The sequence below is a fragment of the Diplotaxodon limnothrissa genome, linkage group LG20 (genome assembly GCF_057381915.1).
Source record: "Diplotaxodon limnothrissa isolate DT_005_m linkage group LG20, D_limnothrissa_male_GT1.1, whole genome shotgun sequence".
In the NCBI taxonomy this organism is placed as follows: Eukaryota; Metazoa; Chordata; class Actinopteri; order Cichliformes; family Cichlidae; genus Diplotaxodon; species Diplotaxodon limnothrissa.
The window spans coordinates 38645286-38668657 of NC_140615.1; the positions used below are offsets into that span (position 1 = coordinate 38645286).

General features: G+C 47.7%; 2 protein-coding genes across 7 annotated transcripts in view; both read right to left on the minus strand.

Moving 5' to 3' along the window:
• tpd52l2b (tpd52 like 2b) overlaps positions 1–6176 on the minus strand; it is a 16913-nt gene extending 10737 nt beyond the window's left edge. For 2 of the 4 annotated variants that reach the window (XM_085344219.1, XM_085344218.1), the window contains exons 1-4: positions 5974–6176; positions 2886–3043; positions 1774–1922; positions 707–766 (exon numbers count right to left, since the gene is read on the minus strand). In XM_085344219.1, coding sequence (XP_085200345.1) covers positions 707–766; positions 1774–1922; positions 2886–3043; positions 5974–5992 — 386 coding nt within the window. In that variant the 5' untranslated portion in view covers positions 5993–6176. The remainder of the gene's footprint in view (positions 1–706; positions 767–1773; positions 1923–2885; positions 3044–5973) is intronic. The other 2 variants (XM_085344221.1, XM_085344220.1) reach the window with 1 other exon arrangement.
• A 2408-nt stretch (positions 6177–8584) lies between these two features.
• On the minus strand, positions 8585–22988 carry trim101 (tripartite motif containing 101). Of its 3 annotated transcripts, none has more exons than XM_085343933.1 (12): positions 22811–22988; positions 20740–20946; positions 18198–18367; positions 17931–18111; positions 17666–17761; positions 14128–14205; positions 13318–13473; positions 13220–13242; positions 12995–13119; positions 11782–12026; positions 10332–10461; positions 8585–9274 (listed from the first exon to the last, which is right to left on the minus strand). In XM_085343933.1, the coding sequence occupies exons 2-11, from the start codon at positions 20920–20922 to the stop codon at positions 10375–10377; spliced, it is 1344 nt and encodes a 447-aa protein (XP_085200059.1). In that variant the 5' UTR covers positions 20923–20946; positions 22811–22988; the 3' UTR covers positions 8585–9274; positions 10332–10374. The 3 variants fall into 3 exon arrangements, with proteins under 3 accessions (XP_085200059.1, XP_085200060.1, XP_085200058.1); XM_085343934.1 differs by having other exon boundaries at positions 11782–11999; positions 22799–22988; XM_085343932.1 differs by having other exon boundaries at positions 22799–22988.
• Between the last annotated feature and the right edge of the window lie 384 nt (positions 22989–23372).

The window sequence follows — 23372 nt, forward strand, 5'->3', positions numbered from 1 at the left end:
ACCACGCCTCCTTTAGAGGAGGTGCGCTTGATTTCTAACAGCGGGGAACAATGAATGACTGACTGCAGTGAACAGCCTGTAACTCAGACAGCAGAGGGGGGAAGGCTGTTTGAAGAAGCCAAAAATACGGAGGAAGACTGATGCTGAGAGGAAGCAGGAGAGGACACCGTCACATCTGGAGGCAAAGACACCTGATCTCTGAGAGGGGAAGTGAAGAAATACACTGAACCTTTAGCTCCTCCACAGAGAATCTGATAACCAAACACACTCGGGTGAGTGAGGCATGCAGCTCAGGCTGCTGTGGTCAGGACGCCCACACCAAATCCCACCTCAGTGCTACCTCACAGCAGAGCACTCACTCCAGCAGTTGCTCTGTCCGCTGACACCACGGTGCATGATGCTAGCATCACAGACTCACACTCAGTCCTCAGTAACTGGAGCTCAGCCTTCTTCCTGGTCTGTTAGTACAGAAACGTCACAGCAGCCATGTTATCGGTCACATGATGTCATTAAAAATGCTCCGACAGCACAAACACGGTGCAGAGGTCCGGCTCAGGGACCTGAGACCGAGCAGACAGCTGCAGGTGAGCCTGAGCAGCTCCCACACTAGACCGCTGAAATGTTCACGCACACGTTAGAAGCTGGGTGCCAAAGTCAGAGCGTGAGAGCGCAAACAGAGCGAGCAGCGAGCACGGCGTCGACTCACAGATCTGAACGGGTCACCCGCTCGTTCCACTCGCCCAGCGTCTCAGCCGTTCTCACGTAGCTGGAAACACACACAGGACGGCGTCAGCTCAGCCTGAATCACACTTCAGTATAACCCCTCCTGTCATCCTGCAGCTCTGTCTGAAACAAGCTCCGCCCCTTATAGACCCACTTTCTGCTGATTGGCTGCCCCTCACTAACAGAAGGTTAGACAGCAGTGACTTCTCCTTCCTTCAGAAAAGCTTTGCTGCCATTAAAGCGCAGAGCGCCGCTGCGTCTGAGCGCGTCAGAGATGAAACTGTCTCTGCAGCTTCCGTTTCATCTGAACGATGCAACGTGAAACCGGATGGGTCAGTCTGCAGCTCGTTACTACCGGCGCCCGCAGGGACTCGCACACACCCTCTCGCATCCTGTGCCAGAAGCTCGTCTATCAGCAGGTGCTCCCTGCACATCCTCAGGATCACACCTCCTCCTCAGCATCAGGAGGTGGGATCCAAACCAGGTGAAGCTGGACTCTATGTGCAGATGTGGCTGTGCCACAAGCCGAGGCCTTCAACTTGTTCAGTTTCTTCTTTGCAAACCAATCAGGATCCACAGACTCGGGCTGAACCTCCAGCCTCGGTGAAGCGAGCCTCCGACTGCTGAACAGTACTCATGCTTCAACAGCTCGTCTCCTCACCTGTGGGGACCTCCCAGCCTGACAGCCTCAGGGTTCAGTCCACATCGTGGCAAACCAGATACAGCTTTGGTGACGGTGGAAGGAAAAACTCCCTTTTAACAGGAAGAAACCTCTGACAGAACCAGCTGAGGAAGCCAAAGCCATCAAACACATGAATTTAGGCTAATTAAACGCGACGCCATCCAGAACAAATCAATGTTTGCATGAGTCCAACCTTCGGTCCTCTTGTTATTCAGAGCTGAGCTGAAGGCTGTGAGCGATATCTGCTGGGACTGAATGGAGCCTTTATTTAGTCTAAGCTGTGGAGAACATTTGAAACGTAAAGCACCGAGATATACGAAAGCTCTCCGAGGACAGCCTAACCTCCCGGCGCATTCACAGATACGTACGCGTTGGAGGTCTGCACGTCCTGCCAGCTCCTCGTGAGGTTCTGCCTGAGTTCGTTGAGCGGGTTGAGGCCGAGTTTCCTCTTCAGCTCTGCGGCGTGTCTCTCTTTTGCGCACAAAACCTGCCGCAGGGTGTTGATCTCCTCCTCCACCTGAAACACATTCACAGACTTTCTTAAAACAGGAGCTTTAAATCCAACTCCACAGAAAGTCACGTTATTTGATGGCGAGACCGTAAACACCACCATCCTTATTCACCCCCACCCCTCAAACTGTTTTCTGGAGGCTTGGAGAAAGCTGCGTTCACACAGGAAGGAAGAAAACAAACACACACTGGCAACACAAAGGGGGCGGGGCAAATAAAATTGTTCTCAACTGTAGCGACTACCAGTGAGAGCTCAGGATACTGCTGACTGACTGATGAAGTGGTAGTAAGTACATTAGAAGGTTACCTAGGTAACCAGCACCCGGTCCATTAGCGACCGCCGAGTCCGGGCGTCTGATCTCAATATAAAAAAAAAAAAAAAAAACAGGCTCAAGTGGCGATCGTGGCTCAAGAGTTGGCAGTTCATCTTGTAATCACAAGGTTGCCGGTTCGAGCCCCGGCTCAGACAGTCGCAGCCGTTGTGTCCTTGGGCAAGACACTTCACCCGTTGCCTACTGGTGGTGGTCAGAGGGCCCGGTGGCGCCAGTGTCCGGCAGCCTCGCCTCTGTCAGTGCGCCCCAGGGTGGCTGTGGCTACATGTAGCTGCCATCACCAGTGTGTGAATGTGTGAGTGAATGGGTGGATGACTGGATGTGTAAAGCGCTTTGGGGTCGCTATACAAACACAGGCCATTTACCATTTTTATTTCAGGCTCAAGTAACGGTTTAACCGCAGAGGCCGTGGCGTAAACGCAGCGCTCATGATGTCATGACAGTCACAGGATCAGAGGGTTAAATTAAACAGCTGCTCAGTGAAACCTTTCGCTGTAATCAGTCACCTGACACTTCATTTCAAAACTCCTGAGCTCCAGTTTTGGATCCAAACACTGCAAACTAACACTTAAAGAAGCCCCGCCCCCACCACACAGGTGCTGTCGAGCACCTGGGATCTCAGCAGGTGTGGTGTGTACCTTGGTGAGCTCGGTGCGGAGCTCCTCCGCCTCCTCCTCCGTCAGGCCAGGTGGAGGAGGGTTGGCTGGGTTCCCCATAGCGCCCTCCACGGGCACGTCGGACAGGCTGTCTGTGCGATCCACGCCGAGAGCTTTGTTAGGAGAGTTCAGGTTGATATCTGAGAGGAGGAAGAGGAGGAGGCGGGATTAGAGACACTGAGACAATGCTGAAAGCAACAGAGGCGCGCGCACACACGCACACACACACACACAGGAAAAGGCGAGTGCTGGCGGCAGCTGATATCAAACAGGAAGTGGCAGCAGCTGCTGCGAACACCGCCACACTGAGAAAGAAACTGAGTCATGCTGGAACAGAAGGACTGGTTCTGATGGGCGTAGCACCCTGTGGACCAGTGCGGGCCAACACGGAGGACCTCTGGCGGTGGACGTGAGTCAGCAGGAAACGCTGGCGACCCCGGTCAGACCGGCAAATGGTAAAAATCAGCAGGATGACCCTGTGACCTCCACCACCTCCACCCGTTTCATTTAAACCAGGATCCACACTTGAGAAAAAAAAATCTCACTGATGACCGACTGTAGAGACGACACAGACCACCATAATGGTGACCTCGCAGGTGTGTCAGCCAATGAGCAATGGCCTCAACGCAGGTTTACCCGCATTTCCAGCACAGCCAGCTGGGCCCCAATAAATCCTGACTCACGGTCGAAGAGCAGATTATTGTACGATTGTGCGTCCGTCTGAGCCCGCCTTTGTCACAGACTTTACTGGGCGGGGGTGTGTCGATGGACAGATGGCAGTCAAAGCGATTCTTACCCAGCGTCCCCCGGTGCATTAAAGTAACGCTGTCCCTGTGCTGACAGTCATAATGCATTAAATCAGGTTTCACATCGCACAAACACCCTTTAGTGTGTGTGTGTCTGCGCAGCTACACTGACCCGAGTGTGCAGGATTCAGCCTCGGAATTACAGCCCAGCATTTCAAAATAATAGACAACATCTGCAATTATAGAGGCACAAAAACACCACACAATGTTCTCTCGATGCTCGCCGGCATCATTCATGTCGTTACTGAAGGACGTCCTTCCACACTTCCTGGTTACAGCAGCGCTGACACAGCGTTACAGCCGGACCCTCGGCACAGGCCGCATGCAAGCACCTGGGCAGCGCCTTCAAAGGAACATTTAATCACAGTAAAAATGACCTTCTCGTGTTTACGTGAATGCCATAGCAACAACATCACCGTTCATGTGACATACAAAAATGGTCCTGCTAGTGTCACAGGTGGGGGTGGGGCTACAGTATTAATCTATGACTGACAAACCCCCCACTCTAATTTTGAAAGTTGAGTCGCTGCTATAGGGGCGTTCCCAGTTTACATCACTGCAGCGGGAGTAACAAATAAAATCAAAGTTTCTTCCACCTCCACGTTTGCTTACACCACCTGACCCAAAATGGTCAAAACATTAAGAACCCCCAAAGGATTTTACTGACCTAACACAGCAGGGACCAGACATCAGACCCTGGAATATTTCAGGTAACTCTGACAGGGTCAGGTGGGAAGCATCAGGTGACGCTGCCTCAAAGGGTTTCTCGACAGTGTCATCACTGTGGGTCTGTTCCCGCACATCCCTCCATGATCCCCTGAAGAAGAGTCATTTCCTAATCCTTCATGCTTCCGGCTGCGGTCTCACTTCCTCACTGCCCTCACAGAGAAACCGTGTGTGTGTGTGCGCGTTATCAGCTTCATCATCTGATGTGGCAGCGGTCTGACGAGTCTGCAGACGCTGAGCCGTGTCCTGCATGTGAACCACACCTTCCTTACACTTCTGCTGATAACACAACACAACAGCTGCTGCCTCGCCCTGTGAGCCAGCATCGACCGAGCCTCGTTACTGAAGGCCGACCCAAAGCAGTCAGCAAACCTCTTCCTGCTTCATCGGGTAGTTACTGCGGGGTCACTTCACAGACTCGGACGTCCCTCTTTATCCGCCCTGCTGCGCACAGACGAGAGGCAGCAGTAACCTCTGCTCTTAAAAAGTCCATTAGAGCTGCAGAGCAGCGCGGGGAGTTCACAGAGAGAGGGCCTGCAGGAGCCGACCGAGGCGTCATCAGGTCACCTCGGATCCTATTGGCTCAAGCATTGACGCAAGACACGTCTGTCCCGTTTATTCCTCACGTTCTGGGGTTGTCTTACTGAAAACAAGCGTCTTCACCTGAACTGATGTTGAACGTTTAACAAATCTGGGTTTTTTGAGCTCGAGTAAATTTAATCCCACTGACAGAAAGGTGCACGTGCTGGCTTTATTAAAAGCAGATGATCAATAGGAAGTCATTTCCTTTTTGTCCTGAAACCTGAATTCACGCCTCACCTTAAAATAAAGACAAAGCTCCCTTCACAGTCTGACTAAATGCTGCTTTTAAGGCTGACCTATTCTGCACTTTTTCTACTCTTCCAGCTGTATGATGTCATCACGACAAACAAAAGCTCCACCCACCTGCTGTTTAAAACTTCCCTTTGTAAGGCTTATTCTGATTTGTGAATCATGCTAAGCCACCCTGGCAGTGTGAGAGAACACAGCCTGATTCAGCTGTAAACACAGCGTCAACACAACATGAAGCTGTCAGTCTGAAAAATCAGTGATGACACAGCAGCAACTAGCATGCTAACAGCCAGTTAGCTGTGTCCACCTGACAGGAGGGGTCGGTGACTCACTCAGGTGAGGCTCCAGGTAAATACAGGAGCCTCTGCTGCTGCGTTTGGGGCAGCCAGCCAATCCTACCTGGAGTCTGAGCTGGTTAAACACGTCGGCAGTGTCCGTGTCCGTAAACACGGAGCTCCGTTTTTAATATGATTCAAGTTCCACTCAGCGGCTAACCCACAAACCCGAGCTCAGAGCCCGGGAACCGGGCCTGTGGCCAATGTTCGGTGATCTCCCAGCTTCGTACAATCAAACCGGGCTCACACAGTGGGCTGTCGGCCGTTTATGACCGATTAAAGTGGCTAAAGTATCCGCTGAGAGCCGCTCTGCGCACTCTCACACTCGGCTAGGCTACGCTAGCTCCGTGCTAGGCTAACACTCAGCGTTACCTTGGCTGGCGGGGTCCATGGCGTCGCTCTCTCGCGGATTAAACTCTTCTTTCGAAGATTTAAAGTTTCAGGTGGAGCGCAGCGGACAGCAGAGCGGCACACTGAGCACAAACCGTCCACACTACAGCTTCGCTGACAGAAAGTCGTCGACAAGAACACACGGGGAGCAGCAGTCGTTTATCCCACGGTCCGTGAAATTAACGCCAAACAACAGAGGCACATCCGGCGGGGAATTTCAAAATATTACGTTAGTGCCTGGAGGCGATGACTGGGAAATATTTATTGATGACTCCTCTATTATTTTATTAAGAAATAGTGGATTACCTGCCTCGGAAATTAAAAAAAATCCATTATCGATATATTCATCAGTGTCTGAGACTTCACGTTTTTTTAACAGTCCGAGTACAATTCTGAAGAACAGATTACACGTTACATTTCCAAACTGGCAGAAACACAGTGAACCAATCACACTGAGGTGTGTCATCACTCTGGTTAAAGGTGTTTTTTGTAACAACCCACTGTAAACTTTGACCTGCAGGGGGCGACACGGCATCAGCAGGTTTTTTATTTTATTCGTTTATTTTAGCCGCGTTTCCTCCGGATGCTGCTATGCTTTTACCTGCTAAATAAAGGTCACCCTGACTCACTGCTCCGTCCTGTGGTACAAACATGAAGGTACAGCCCAGGCCTGTTCTAACTCCGGCTTGCATCTCTACATCACAGTGCACAGATGTTCTCGACGTGAAGAGTAAGCAGATGTTTCTTCTCGGTTTGTTACTCAGCTGTTCTGAGATTATCTATGACACACACACAGGTACAGTGCTTATCAGATTCACTGCACACCTGTCATAAAAACAATAAAAGACAAACATTCATTTTAATTTCATATATATTTAATATAGTGAGTCGTGCCTCTTTAAACAGGAGCGATGAATTTCAAACTGAACTACTGACTTTAGTCACAAACATGAGCGAGCACCTCGCACGTCTGAGAGCAGTCACTACATTCAACCTCTCAAATGCATATTTGCGTAAATAAATGTAATTTAGCACCTTAATCAAAAATAATATTGATGAACTTTAATATTTTTCAGAGCTTGTGCGTGCTCGTGGGTTACCTGTTACAGAAACAACAAATCACAACAACAGATGCCTCAGGTGCTTTTATATTGTAAGACCTACTATAACACACAGAAAACAATGTTTTAATAATTAGCATTACTGTTAGCTGTGGCAGAAACCCGGCTGTGAGTGGGCCTCTGCGTGGACTCCAGGAGCACAGGTGACAGATTTACTTTAGACCAACGTGTTTTTAAATCATGACGACACATTTTACAGCAGCAGAAACACAAAAACGTCACATTGACGTGTTTGTGTGTAAACCTAAAAACACACCGTCAGAGAGTGTGACAGGTCTGCTGAGCTCTGATTGGCGCTTTAAGGCAGGTGTGCTTTTATTTTTAAAGGGCAGTCATCCAAACAGGAAGTGGTTTCTCCTCAGCACAGCTGCAAAATGCTGCTGAAATACTTTGGTTTGACACTTTGTGTTTATCTGTGAAATGCAGAACAGCTCTTCGCAGCACGCACAGCGTCTCCAGCCTCAGAAATCTGACCGATGTGATTTTTAAACCTGCGAGACGCCCTCATGACACACGCGCAAACACCACGTCCGTGGATTTCAGTGATTCTTGAGATAAGGGACAAAACACGTCCGCCGATAAAACCCGATTTTGGGGTTAAAAATATGCACACAAGTGTTAACCCAGCTGACTAAGAGACAAACCAAGGCAATGTTTACACAACAAAAGTATGATTTTGTGTTTTGTTATGCATATATATTTACTTTAAATGGTACAATACATTACCAGTACCCTAAAATGATATTAAAACAGAGAGAAAAATGAACAGTAATGTAAAATTAAACATCAAGTCACTAAGTATTTAAGTCAATACCTTATTTAATATCAAAATGTACACCTGAAATTTATTTTTGCATATTTTAAGTGATTAAAATCGTGTCCAGAGTTTTTGTCAACACCATCAGATTTTTTAAAAAGTACAAAAAAATCAGGAATGATTGTGGGCAGCTTACACTCTGAGGACCCCTTTACCACTTCCTGTTCGATACACATGCCATGGTGAGTTTTTTTGTTTTAATTTCATTTATGGCACAACTTTGTGATAAAACTGCGTCACAGCCACAGGGCATGTAATCTGTAATCTGTAGTGGAATACATTTGAAAAGTAACCTTCCCAACGCTTCCACCGTCAACACCTTATCAACTCCAAAATTCTGGGTTTTTGTTTATTTTTCCCTTTTGAAGAACCATATGTTTTGCTCCCTCATGATATTCCAATAAAAAAAGTTAATTTTCTCAATAAATGTGTAATTTTCATGCTGCTAAATATGATTGTTTCTTATGGAGATTAAATACAAGCTTCTGAAAATATGTACGACTGTAACTCTAATAACAAAAAGCCAAACAATCTTACTTTTAAATGTGGTATAATTAGTTTGAAAGCATAAACAGTAGAACAGAGAAGCTGCTAAAAGTCAAACTAGCTGAAACACTTTATTTAAAATATATATTTTGCATTTCTTTGTGTCTGATGGTGTTGACAAAAACGTTGCACTTCTCCAGCAAAAACATAAATTATTAAAAAATGTTACACCTGGGAGACCAAAACATGGTGAGACGGCCAAAACTTATAGTGTAACAATTATATGTAAATATGATTTTGAAAAATCAAAAATATTTTTTAGAAAATTAAAACCTGTTTTGTCCCTAATCTCAGGCATCACTGACAAAACACGCAGAAACTCAAAGTGTCCAAAGACTGAATGAGTCAGTCATGAAACAAAATCAGCATCAGAAAAATTATTATTTAAAAATCAACAATGAATATGTGAGAAGCATCATCATCATCATCATCATCACGACACACGCACATAAATGTATCACGCCTCCTCGGCCTGTGAACCTCGTTATTTCTCTGCTTTCACTTCCTGTCAGGTCAGCGATCGTCTGTCACACTTTCTACAAAAACGAGCCCAAAAATGTAATTTCTCAGGCACAATTTCAAAATAAGAGCCCAAACAACCAAACATCTCTCAGAGGAATCCCCCCCAACCATCCACCCACCGCCTAACTCTTGTTGTGGGTGGGGCTCAGCCAGGAGAAAAACTGGGCAGATGAGGAGGAAGTGGAGGAGGTGGAGGCAGCGATGCGGGGGCCGTGGGTCTCCCTCCTGGAGGGACAGCAGGTGGAGGTGAGCGTGAGCAGTACGAGTCTCCTGAATCCTGCAGATTAAGATTTCAGATTAAAAGATGGTTAAAACGGATTTGGCTCTCTAACACGCAGAGACGACCAAGACGTCACCTGGAAGCTCACCTGGTGTCTCATACCTGAGATAAACTTCCTGTTTGCTCCAAACTATTTTAAATCCTGTCCTGATGTTCAAAATGGTGACCTTTGACCTTTCTATTTCCAAACTGACTTCCTGCTGGATTTGGTTGGTCTTTATTTCCTCTCGCTCTGATGTCACGATTACAGAATGTTGCATTATTGTATTTTAATCTGCATGAATGAACTTTTACATAATTATAAACAGCTTTTCTTTATATTAAATCAAGTGTCCGCAGAGCTTAAGCAAACTGGCCCAAAGACATGTTTCAGATGATTATTATGAATTCAATTTTAGAGCAACGTTAATGACAGACGTGTGGTGGGAGAGAAATTTACATATTTAATAAATGGAAATGTTTATCATGAATGATATAATATTATGCTTTAATAAAGCCTGAATAAAACAGTGATAATGCTTCCATATTTATACTACAGAGAATTAAAATTGTCATTACACAGACCGACCACAGGGTGTCAGCAGAGCTGAGTCTCCGCTCCTTGTCTGCACTGTAAGTTTGTCCAGTCCCACCACGCTCCTGTGCTCCACTCAGTACCACACAGTAAGAGTATTAATAGTATAAGTACTGCGGTAACAGTGATAGTAGTATGGGGGTAAAAAAAAAAAGTAAAATAAAAAAGAATAAAGTTCAAATAATTTTATTATTATAGATTTTTTTAGACAATCAGTGCTCGCTTTAAAAACAAATTCGACTGACTGTAACCTGATTTCATTTATTTGTAGTCGCTGTGAGTTTAAAGTGTTTTCTGTAAGAAGCAGAATTATTATGTTTATAATAAAACGCATCAGTGATCGTCTAAAAGTAAAGATTAATTCATCTTTAATGTAGTCTGACCAAAAGGATCCTAGAAAAGCTGTTTTTATCCTTTTAAAATAAAAGTATTCTGAGTCACATGCTTTTCACAATAAAAGCATGCCGCAGGTGAGCATACCTGAGCTGTGCGGCAGTGATGTTCGTGCGGCTCCGTGTGGCGTTTATGTGCAAATAAAGCAGCCGACGTAAGCCCACGCCCTCTGCAGGATGACCAGGAGGGCGAGCAGGTAGAAGAACAGTGTGACAGCCTGCAGGTGGAGAGGAGGGTGGAGGAGGGATGAGGAAGAGGATGGAGGTGAGATGCGGTGGATTATTTGCTAACTCTAACGAGCCGGCTGAGCGGCTCAGGTGGGACGTCTCCACCTGTTCATTCAGGTGTAGCTGTGCTTCCCTCCTGCTCCCGTACATGGAGGGTTAAAGCTCTGATTATTCCCTTTTCCATATTTAAACTGATGTCTGAGCCTGCAGGCTGCGCCGGCGCCCGGCATCACGCTCGGCTCGCAGAAACAAAACGAATAAAAAGAGAAGAAGAAGCAGCTGTGGAGGTGGAGCCATATCTGTGGGTGGGAGCAGCGTGCAGAGCCTGGTCCATGATGATGACGAAGGATGACACTGACCTGAGAACGGGCGTCTTCAGCACCTCTCGTCTCCACGGTGACGTCAGAGCCTTTGGGTTTCTTCTCGTCGTCCTCTCTTCCTTTCGACGCTCCAAACTCGCCGTCTCTGCTCTCCGTGTGACGCTTCTCCTTCCTCACAGCTTCATCCTCCTCGCTCCTCCCCAGCCTCACCCTGAGCTCACTGCGCCGGCACCAGTGACGAGCATCCTTTGCTTCCCTTTCCTTCGGCCTCGTTCAGCTGCTCCTCAGCGGCCTCGGACAGGTACGCCCAGCCCTGCACCTCCTCCTCCTCCTCGCTCTGAGGTTCTTCTGCTGGATTTTTTGAGCAGATATGAGAGCAGATGGGGACTCATGGAGGACAGATAGGCAGCCTTGTGGGAGGAGATTTGACCCCAGCAGCATGAAGTGAACCCGTCCTCGCTGATGCATCGATGGACCTCCGGCAGGGTTTGTCCAGGAGCTGAGGGGCTCAAGCCAGCTGTGCACCAGCCGGGGTAAAAGTCAGCATCCTCCTCCTCCTCTTCATCCATCCCCTCACACTGACAGGTGAAGACAGTTACAGCCACATGTTTAACCACTCGCTGTGTTTATCCCTCCGTGATGGTTTTGGAGACCTGCAAATGTTCTCTTAGTAAAACATGCATTTCCTGCAAACCCTGTATACAAAAGACGGACACAGACTCAAGCCCATTGGTCAGTGAGGTCCAGCTGTTCACGGTTTGTAGCATTTTGAAGCCTCATTGGTAACGTTTCAATTGCCACCATGTTGGTTTTGTTTCAGGAAGTGACCATATTTGGACAACCTTCATGTCTCACAGCCGACCCTCAGCTCTGTTGGCAGCTCTGAGGCTACTGATGGACTCTTTCATTAGATTATATGTTAGAGAAATTCTGAGTAGTTTACAATCAAATGTAAAGGTGAGCGTCTTTAAAGCAGGTGTGATACTCTACCTGCTGTGTGCTCATTCCCTCCTGCCGTTCGCCGCCCTCTTTAGCTAGCTCGGCGGCGGCTTCCTCCTCTCCCTCCGTGATATGACCCGAGTCCAGCTCAGGAGTCTCCTGCTCTGAAACCTCCTCTGCGGCCTGCTGGTTGCCGTTTGGTTCTGTGTTCTGGATCAAAGAATCTTTGGGTTCTTTTGGCTCTGGTTCTTCAGGAACATCCTTCACGACTGGAGAGATATCACAAAACCATGATGCTGAGGGAGGAGGAGCCAACATCACAAAGGAAATAATGAGATGAACTGATGTAAATGCAACACGAATAATGCAGTGATGTAAACATGTTTATTTATTCATAATGTATTTGCTGCTTCATTCTTTTACTCCACGACTTTTCATTCAATTCATTTTTGTTTTCTCTCCTGCATCGCTCCATTTTCTGAATTTTAGAAGATTTCAGAAAATCTGAGCATGAACAGAAATGAACAAAGACTTAAAAATGGGCGGGGTTTTATAGAAGTGACCTTTAACATGCACGCCCACGTCTAACGGCTGAGAGCTGGACCAATGAATACTGCTCACACTAGTTCGTCTGCAGCTGCAGTCCTTCATACTCGTCGTCATTATTGTTTGAATTCTTGACGTGGCTCCTGATGCTCTGCAGCAGCTTCACTGTGAGTTATTCTGCCTCTGCTCAGGACCTCCAGGACCAAGCTTGGCGCCTACTACACCTACATGTGAAGGCGCCGCCCCTCGCCCTGCTTCTTCAGGAGGGGACGTTAAATTAAAGCACGTGTCTGTATTGTGGAGATAAAACACTACAACCTGATTAGTTTGGTAACCCGCTGCAGCTGAAGACATCTGTGTTACGATGATCACAGGGAAGCACCTGGGCAGGTATCACTGATGACAGCTGACCTCCTGCATCCTCAGAGTGTTGGTGCCAACATGGCGTCGCACACTGCGGATCCTCTGACCGATAACACGGCTGCTGTGAGGTTACTCCAACAACAACCCATAACCAGCTCATTGTGCAGTAATGTGCTCCAAACAGAAGCCACACCCACAGCATTTAAACCAATCAGAGGAAAGGCACTTTAAAGTGGGAGGAGCTAAACAGGAAGCGCTGCAGGATCATATAAAGATGGCTTATTGTAGCCTTCGTGTCATGCAGAGCTGCCCTGTGTCGGGTTGGGGAGGTGGAAATGAGCCGAACGAGTCGAACCTTTGATGAAGTCGATGCTCTTCAGCGCCCTCTCCTGCTCGCTGAAGTTAACCCTGTAACGACTCAGGCGCTCGTAACTTGGTCTCAGCGTCTCGGACGGACCCGAGGCACTCGCCGCCTTCACCCTGAGGACGGCGAGGACGCGAGGAGGTATAGGAAGCAAAAGAAGGTTGGTTAATGCTGACGAAGTGAAGGAAGGCGTGAAGAATATTTCCCGTCACTCACTTTGTGATCATCTCTGCTGAACTCTGAAAGAGGAGGAGGAGACAAATGAGCCGAGTCAGACTCGTCACCGCCGCACACAGGAAACGGGAGTCGCTCACCTGAACAAAGGCGGCCATGTTGGGCTCTTCCATGCTGCTCGCGGCGCTCTCCGCCAGCCTGCTGTTGGCTGCCATGCTGTCATCATGGCAACGCACCAGCGCCCGCGCGTGGCCCGTCTTCTCCTCTTGCTCAGAGCTGATTCGCTGCGCCATCGCCTTCGATCACAGTAAAAAGAAACACTATGAGGCGTGACCATCGTGTTCAAACAAGACGTAGTACAGAGCTTTCTGTCACAAACAGACAGCAGGCGCAAGAACATTCACCGCAGAGGCTGCAACGTGTTTGAGGACACGTGTCCTCATCCGAAGGACGTTATCCTGATTACGTCCCTCAGACGAAGACACGACAGAGCAGCAGGCGGGTCTCTGTGCGGTGACAAAACAGCGACTGCTTCTTTCTGCTTGGGACTGTAAAATCAGTTTCCTGCTCACATCGTTTACAGAGTGACGTCAGGGAACTGAAGCTTCCTGCTGAAACAGAAGCAGCGATGGAGGCAACCAAGTAAAAGAAGAAGGACTTTGTGAGGTTGCAGTCGTCTGATTGGGTCTGCAGCTTTCAAAAACAAAAACGTACTTTTATTGGTGCAAAGTCCAAACAGGAAGCTCACTCCTCATGCAGACACACTGAGGGTAACCAGGGAAAGGAGACACAGGGACACACAGCAGACACTGCCACAGGGCAGGAAGTCAGACTGAAGACAAAGCACAAGCAACACGGGACTACCAAAATAAAACAGGAAACCTACGCGCACGGCACACATTTATATTTTAAAGTCCCGACGTCACTGAGGACGAGGGCTGAACTCTGACCTTCTGTCTTTCCTCCAGGATGGAGAACATGCGGTTGAACTTCTCGCACACGCTCTGTTTCTGAATGCTGCAGTTCTCCTGAGGAGCAACGACACAGTCAGTCAGGTCTGACGCAGATAAACCACGAGGCTCTTTCATGGACTCCTGACACTTTTGAATTCATCTTCGTGCAGACTCTGCTTCATCACATGCTCAATAACTGGATCGTGATGTGTGTGCACGTGTTAACGAGCAGCTTTTGTGCAGATGTTCTGCAGCTGCAGTCTGAGGAGCTCGAAATCACAACAGCAGTCGCCTCAAGGTGCTTTATATTGTAAGGTAGACCCTGCAATAATACATAGAAACACCAACAATCATATGACCCCCTGTGAGCAGCACTTTGGCGACAGCGGGAAGGAAAAACCTTTGGAAGAAACCTCCGGCAGAACCAGGCTCAGGGAGGGGCGGGGCCATCTGCTGAATTGACAAAGTGAAGAGATGAGCAAAGGTGTCATGAAACGATCTGAAACACGTCCCTGTCACGACCTGCGGGATCAGCAAGGAGCTGGTCATTATGTTCGCTCTCTCTCTCTCTCTCCTGTTTTGCTGGGGCGGACATCATGGTGGGTTCACGCCCTCGGCCCACGCCTCCCTGTATTGGAAACACCTGGACCTCATCAGGACCAGCCGGTATTGAAGAGGGGAGAGGTCTGCTGTTTGGCGCTGGATCGTTGTTAAACTCCCGTCAGTAACAAGTTCAAGCCAAAGTTTCTCGTGCCCATGTGCAGAATATTAACGTGCATTTGTTTGTATCGAGATTCCTCGGACCATCGCATTGTTCCAGGAGCAGTGTGTGGAAGGAGCGACTGGTCACAAAGCTGAGAGAGAGGGAGGAGCGTGTGTGTGATCCTCTTTTCCCCAGATTCCTGGAGGTCTGCCCCCCTCACGTCTTGTATATAGCACTATCCCCGCACAGCCTGTAAATACACTCGGTGAAGAGATTGTAAACAAACTTTCATTGTTAACTGGCTACTCAGCAGTGGTGTGTCCAGCGGGGTGGCCTGGGGGGGCACAGGTCACCTCCCCAACCAGACTGGCCACCCAGGTGCCACCCCGAAGCTAAAACAATAAAATTCAATCAAATAGCCAATGTACGATTATGTTTTCACCGTGAAACTCGGATGTCCGAGTGTAAGTGAATGCAGCATTGGCTTCTGCACTATGAGCATCAGGTTAGCAAAGGAAGGAGAACCAAGCACGAAAGAGACACCGCGGAAAATAATTTTTCAGCGAAAGAAAATGAGGAGAGAATAAATGTCCCAGTAAGTAATATTAAGTTTGTTGAGTTTAGTAAACTTAAATTAGAATCCCAAGGAAAAAATAACACTTGAAGAATTATTGCAGCCGTCGCATATTTGAGACAGTCGGCTGCTGGGGGAGCTAGCATAAGAGTTATGAGTTATAAGATACAATCCAAGTCGTAGCATTGCTGTGTGGAGCTGCAGGTTTGGTTGCAGGTTAACACTGGCAGCGTCACCATGCCAGCTGACTGTATCATCAGCCAGTGTTCTGTATACATCAATATTACCAAAGTTTACCATGAGGCAGCACTCACACTGCACCGTGCGGTCCAGCTAATTTCTCTCATTACTGATCCTATCTGCCAGCTCCATGTTATGAATAGAGTGAATCACCCCTGTGCCATGTTCAGTGCAGGGATGTGCAGTTCTGGTCCTCCCGGTTCCAGATGTTTCCAGACTTCAACACAGCTGATTTAAAGGATCATTTACAAACACGTAGGTGTTTGGGGATTGTTTGATTTGAACTGGCTCTGTTGGTATCCGGTTGTTCAGTGATGACGCGACGAATCCTACTTCCGGGTCTAAAGTAGTCTGCGTTTAATATGGCTTTTGTGTTGTTAACATGTTTAATGTTTTGTATTTTCTTCTATTTGATCTCAAAAAGCTCCTAAAACAGTCAGTGATCCCTGTTGACCTCCCTCGGCTTTTATCACCACTAATCATTTATTTAAGCTCAGTCTTTAAAACCTTAGGATGTAACTACAGCCCAGCCCATGCAGCAGTATATGAATGACTAACCTCGTATTGTGGATGGATTATCTCAGTTGTTCTCCTGGCTGAAGTTTGGTCCTTTTACAGCATCCTGCCATGCGATTACATTTGTTCCTGACCACCGAGAACACTCACGGTAACTTTTATCCAGTGGAAAAAAAAGTTAGCTTGTTTATGTTATGCTAACGTAGCTGTGTCGCTAGCGGTCACGTAGCACATCATTATATACCAGCTAGCCCAACTTCAGTAACCCTACAAACGTCACTGCTGTTTAGTTTTCTGTCTTCATTTATGTTGGAAGTGATAACAGAGCTGTACGTTTTAATTTGTTTCCAAAACCCCGCAGTCAGGACATGCTATATTGTATTTAGATAGAAGCTAGCGAGCTAACTTCCTGCTAACTTCTAACTCCGTTAAATGTCATAAATTCCGTTTTCATGGATGCCTGGATGTTAAACTCAATTGTTACACCTGGTAGAGCAGAACGCTGATCATTTTATTAAAGATGAAAGACTTTAGACAGTTTTTCAACTCTCAGTAATGCCATAGTGATCGTTTGATATATGGACCTGCAGCGGAGTTTAGACCCAGACACGGCTAGTGACGTCAGACTGAACAACCGGATAGGAAACATCTAAAACGTGCAGGATAGGGTCCACGAGGGCCGGAAGTTGACATCCCTGACTTCTAGTCAAGGTCATCAGGAAAGTTGTTGTTTGTAACACAAGTTTTTGCTTTATTACTTCAGAGCCAACCAGTAGAGATAAAAGAACAGGAAGAATGAAAAGATTTCTTCCTTAAGAAGGCTAAAATACACCCAGAAGCAGAGAACAATGTCCGCAGTCATCATTGTCACCTGTGAGTTCTACAAATGAAGGTGTGTGAGAGAGAACGAACAAGGAAAATGCAAGGAAGGGATGTTCAACCGATCCATAGGGGACAAATCCTAATATTTGTATTGTGGTACGTAACTGGAAAGTAAAACAAAATCCTGTTTTAAATAACATGTTTTTTTATTGTTACACTAAAACAATACACTGCCAACCCCAAATCGTAACATTATTTAATGAAATGTAATCTTTTGATATTATCCCAGCACCTGTTCATGATCCACCAGATAACCAGGATGCGGTGCCTTTTGAAACATCATGTACGACACCGGGCCATCCACATGGTATTGAACCTCCAGTCTTACTTATAGACTAATATTGACAGCCTTTAAAATCTCATTCTAATAAGAGTTATTAGGGTTATAGGGTTATTGCATTATGGTTAACAGTTGATAGACTTTTTTTAACACTATCTGTGCCCCTACCTGCCCCCCAACAGAAACACGCCACTGCTACTCCTGCGTGCGGATGCTGAAAGGCAAACCGTGACCGTCTCATAGCTCAGACTGTTTCTAACACTGTGAACTGAGCTGCCAATCACAAGACTTCTACAATGAATGTTATTGTTGTTTATTGGTTATCGCTGACATCACACACCTCTATGTGTCTGCAGGTCTCCTCCAGCTCATTGATCACAGTCTGGACTTTGTCGCTGAACGCCCTCAGAGAGGCGACGCCTTCGCGCAGCTGGTCCTGGAGAACAGAAGGAAGTGACTGCATGAGGTGGTAACAGCTGCAGGTCATTCAGCAGAAAACAGCTGTGAGAGCTGAGCAACAGTGTGAGCCGGACACACAAACACAGAGATCATTTATTTAAGCGCCTAATAACAATAATAACGCAGGCAGCAGGTCACTGCAGTACCTTCTGCTGCTGGTAGATGGCGCTCAGAGGAGCCACCTCGCAGGACTGATGGGCCCCGAAGACTTTGCAGAGCGAGCAGGTGGGAACCTGACAGGTGAGGCAGTAGATGTTCACCTTTTCTCCCTCGTGGTCGGAGCATGTTGAATGAGCAGGAGGTGGAGGTGAAGGCGGAGGGAGGGGCCTGGAGGTGAACACACAGGAAGTGGTTAAACACCGCGTCTCTGCTTTAATCACCTGTCGTCAGACATCACCTGGCTGTGACTCAACCTGGTGCTGTTGATTTCCTCTTTGTAGATGTCGATGATGTTCTCCACCAGCAGGTTTCGCTGAAGGCCGTAGACGCCGTGGCGGTCCAGCAGCACTTCTTGTCTGCAGGACGGACAGCGGAAACGCCCGCTGTTCACCGACATGGTGGTCCGAGCGTGGAACAGAGACGGCTGCACACAGGAAGCAAGAAACCAAAATGCCAGCTTAACCCCGAACGCCATCGTGACGCACAAACCGGGCGGCAAACAGCGGCCGAGCCTCCCATCACACAACATCTGTTACTGGAGCATCGAAGACACACAACACAGCCCGAACACACAACATCAAAGTGACAGAAATGATCCTCGCTACGTGATCTTTGTGTATCTGCTGTACTGTTAGCTGTGCTTGGTCACCTCCAGTTTTACTTTGGCGGTCTGTCTTATTGTGGTTTTACTTCCTGTTGTTGTTGCCAGCCCCGGCTTACCTGTGCCCACCTGTGTCCTTCCTCACTGCTTTACTGTGATCACAGCTCCACGTCTGCACTCCCTTACAGGACGGACCGAGCTTCCTTCTACTCTATTTCTGTTCAGCCTTTACTAATGAAATACAAACAAAGCCGTTGTCCGGATTTCAGCAACCTTCAGTTTCATTCTCAGCTCTCAGCTCACAGCTGGAGTCGGTGCTCGGTTGTTTTGTGCTAGGTTCTGAGCTGAAGGTTTCATCTCTCTCCAAGCAAAGTTGACACAACCAAGCAAAAGAAGATCCAAACTACGCTTCGCAGTTCACTTTCTCATGAATTGCCTCTTAGCTTTTCTGTTTTGCTTCCATCACACGTAATGCACAGCTCTGTGTCTCAGTGAACGGCACGAACAGCTTCCCATCTACAGATCTGTTTCTGCATTTTCACTGGCTTGTTACCCACCAGTCTACTGTTATGTGCTGACTTCCAACAAGGAAGTCTCCTTTCTGCGGTTCAAGACTGAAGAGATGTAAACTTTTTAAAATGATGACGAGGAGCAAAACTCTCAGCTGTGTCTGTAATCAAACCTCCGTAACGTTGCTCTGCTTCACGTCAGCAGCATCAGGTCATGTTCACATGTTGATTAATGGTTTTCTTTCGTTTTTGATCTACTGCAGAATATTTGTATAAATCCCAGACCAGGAAAACCACCTCCATGTTTTTCTGTTTTATCCTCAGTTACTTTGACACAAAGGCGTCTGCTGTGATGCTCACACCTGTGACAAAGTCTCACAAGTGTCAGCTTTCTTTTTATAGATGCAAAAATATGGAAATGTGCTGATGCGTGATCAGAATTATAATATTTCTGACTGTCTGAGGCAAAATTCCCCCGATTCCAATCGAATCGATTCTAGAAATCAGTGACGACACCCAGCCCTGAGATTTAGCTCCACCTCCTCCTATCCCAGCATCTTCCTCTGTAACATAACCTTCTGCCTGTCCTCCATAAACCTTCGCTCTGCTCCTCCTTTACCATCACAGCGTTTGTTCCCCCCTCCCCTCCTCTGTCTTCAGGCTGGAGCACCGGAGGAGGTCAACATTAGCACGGCTCTGATTTACGTGAAAATGTTCGCAGATGTGAGGCAGCAGCAGGTTTCATTACCATGTTGCACATTTGGAGTCATATCTTCATACACAGACAGTGAAATAAGAAAAATGGCAGCAGTGTAGATGTTGATGCTCCTGGATGTGCGAGTGGAGGAACTGCTGGGGGAGAAGGCTCTGCAGGGCACACGCTGTGTTTACAATACACCTTCTCTGTAATGTCCAGCAGAGGGCAGCTGCGGTCTGTGACAAGACGGACGCCCTGTATTTGTAAAGCGCTTTACTCGTCCCTAAGGACCCCAAAGTGCTTCGCACATCCACACATTCACACACTGGTGATGGCAGCTACATTGTAGCCACAGCCACCCTGGGGCGCATTGACAGAGGCGAGGCTGCCGGACACTGGCGCCACCGGGCCCTCTGACCACCACCAGTAGGCTACGGGTGAAGTGTCTCGCCCAAGGACACAACGACCGAGACTGTCGGAGCCGGGGCTCGAACCGGCAACCTTCCGATTACAAGACGAACTCCCAACTCTTGAGCCACGATCGCCTGAAGTCTTTCCTGATTGGTTCATGGTTTCAGGTGTGAGTGAACAAAAAGGAAGTTCATTTTAGAAATGATGGTCCTGTTAGAGTCAGAGAGGAGCAGGTAGTGGAGGAGGATTAGGGCGGGGCTACACAGTGATGGACAGGTAACCTCTGTATGAGGGGGGAGCTTCGAGCGCTCACCAACCTGTGACATCACTGTGGCCATCTTTACTTGGTTACTTGTGTGTGTCTGTGCTGTGCTCACTCACACACACACACAGAACAATAACAGTGAATGTGTTCATGACAGCTGACTTTGTGGTGCCTCCGTGAGCAAACCAGTTAAACATCCACATGTCCCAGTTTAGCCACAGATAATCCACTTAATCTGTCCGCACACCACGTGTGTGTGTGTGTGTGTGTGTGTGTGTGTGTGTGTGTGTGTGTGTGAGAGAGAGAGAGAGACCTGGTAGAGCTCGTTGGCACACTTCCTGCACAGGTTGTGCTCGCACGGCAGGATGACGACGGGTTTGTTGAAGATCTCCAGGCAGATGGGGCAGATCAGCTGTTTCTCCAGCGTGGTCAGCGCCACCTCGCGCTCGGCGCCTCTGCTGCCCTGCAGGCAGCTCAGGTCAGCTGACAGCGACATGGGCGCTCCGCCGAGCTTCACCTCCTGGTAGAAGCAGTACAAACACTCACTTCACATCAGCAAAGACACAAAGCTGTGACGTTTGTGAAGCAGCACCAGTGACTCACACAGACACACACACACAGACTGTAGTTAAAAGGTGGACGTAACCTCGGGGTCTAAGATGTGAAACTTAAATCTGCAGTTTTTCTAAGAGAGAAGCGGAACATTTCATTTCACAGGTACCAACATCTGCACATCTGCTCTTCTAATCAGCCTGCTGATGAAACAAAATTGAAGATGGCTGCATGACCCCGACTGTGAGGCGGCTGTTAATTGTGAACGACCCTGTTTGTGCAAAGTGACAAGTGTTTGGCAGCTGTGCTGATTCATGGGATGATCATTTAAAATCATCCATCGTTAACATCTGTCCAGCCTTGTTATTCACACTGTTTGGACTGGTTTTGGCAGCCTTTCAAAATAGAGGCGCGATGCCTTTGCTACACTGACAGGAGATTAATTCTTATAAGGTGACAGATGAGACTCTGAATCAGACTTAATGCAATTATTAATAATTCATTTAGTATCGCGGTTGGGACACCTGTGAACACACGAGCTCAGACTGCAGGTTTCCCCTTCGGCTCTGAAGTTCACACAGACCTGTGCACCTCTCAGTCAGCTGTGCGGACTTTAGGGAAAAGAAGCCAATCGAAATGCTGTGTTTGTCTGCAGCTCCATGCATACGGTCACAACACAAACACCCGACTCAGAGCCCATTCCTCAACACAGTTTGAGTTGTGGTTCAGTTTAACGAGGCTGACGAGTGCGGAGGTGATGATGGAGAGACCCCACAGCTGCGCCACGAGAAAGAGACAGGAAACAAACTCCTGCGTATCTGCCGCAGGTGGAAGAGTTCAGGCTGTCAAACTCAGGAACTCTCTAAGTCAGTGGCTCCCAAACCTCTTTTGCTAGGCCCCAGGAAAAATGCCCCCCCCCCCGCACAAACACATCCTCCAACCCCACACACCCATATTTTGCCGCATTGCAGTTTATTTCACCTCAAACATTTAGCAAACAATTAAGCAAATGCAAGTAAACTGCAATAAATTACAGGTAGTAATAAAACAAACTACTAACTCTTTTACGCTGCGTCCGCACCTACACGAGTATTTTTGAACACGCAGCTGTTTCGTCCACGTAAACGTTTCGAATCACCGTAAACGGAGATTTTTTGGCCACGTTATTGTTTACATGAGATGAATAGCAGAATGGCAGATAGCGACAAAATACTGTTAATCTGACTGTCTGCAGGTTTACACGCAGTTACTGTCCCTCCGCTTACAAAGGCAGAGGCGTCACGCTGTGATTATTTTACATGTTGTTTTTTCCTGTGTAATAATGTTCAACATTGCATCAATACATTTTTCAAAAAATGCCTCTCTGTGCAAAATGGGTTCAAAAACATAAACAGCTGTGGGATCCTGTTTGTCCGTGATTTGAAGAGCCCAGCGCTGCTCCTGATGCAGGGAAAACCAATCCTGCAGGGAGACCTACCTCAGCACCTGTGCAGGTGAAGCCAAAGGGAAGATTTGCTTCACCATATTTTCTCGTCTTTGGCTCAGAATGAAGTTGGTTTGGAAACATTCAGCGATGCTTCATCTCCTGATTGCGTTTGTGTGGGCGCCTCATCAAAACCGTTATGCTAGCAGCGTCCAAGCGTTCTTTTACTTTTTTCTTTTCATACCCCCCCCCCTGCAATGGCTCTGCGCCCCCCTAAGGGATGGGCCCCACACTTTGGAAACTCTGCTCTAAGTGATGCACACAGTTTCCTAAACAGAGGCAGCCACTAGCATGAAGTGGTCCTCTTGATACTTCAGATGGATTGTCAAAGACTCACTGGATGTTTTACCTCTGCCGTCGTCCGGTTGGTGCTGCGAGTACCCACCCAGAGACGGCCGGAGGTCAGACGGTTCGTGAGCTCTTCTCTTCAGAGACTCCAAATGTGTCCCGCGAGAAAGAGTCCAGACGTCTTCCTCACCAAAACTGTCCTGTTCTCTGAGTCTGCTTGTACTTCCTCACCATCTGCAGAAAAGTGTGGAGGGGGGCTGACCTGAGGGGGCGTCAGGTTTCAGCCTCTCTCACACACACACACACACACACACACACACACACACACACACACACACTTTCCATATGAGGAGGCTGGTATGTGGACAGATTAAGCCCTGGCCGTGCTGGAACAGCCAGCTCAGCCTGATCCTTCAGCTCTGGTTTTCTGCTTCGACCTTTTAAAGTTTTAGATCTGAAGCAGTATTTCACAAACAGGTCACAGAGGAAAACAATACATCAGTACAGCTTTTATCTGCTAGTTTACAATATCTGTCTGATGTAAGTGTTTGAGAATGGCTGTCAGATTACAGCGTTTATCCTCAACAGTTAACCGTCTCCTATGTGGGCCTTTATTTTGAAGG

Excerpts from the sequence above, each read along its gene's own strand:
- trim101 (XM_085343933.1), bottom strand. The coding sequence starts at position 20,922 with ATGTCGCTGTCAGCTGACCTGAGCTGCCTGCAGGGCAGCAGAGGCGCC. Across the intron at positions 18,368-20,739 it reads GTGCCAACGAGCTCTACCAG|CCGTCTCTGTTCCACGCTCG; the intron begins GTCTCTCTCTCT and ends TCCTGTGTGCAG. Across the intron at positions 18,112-18,197 it reads GAGGAAATCAACAGCACCAG|GCCCCTCCCTCCGCCTTCAC; the intron begins GTTGAGTCACAG and ends GTTCACCTCCAG.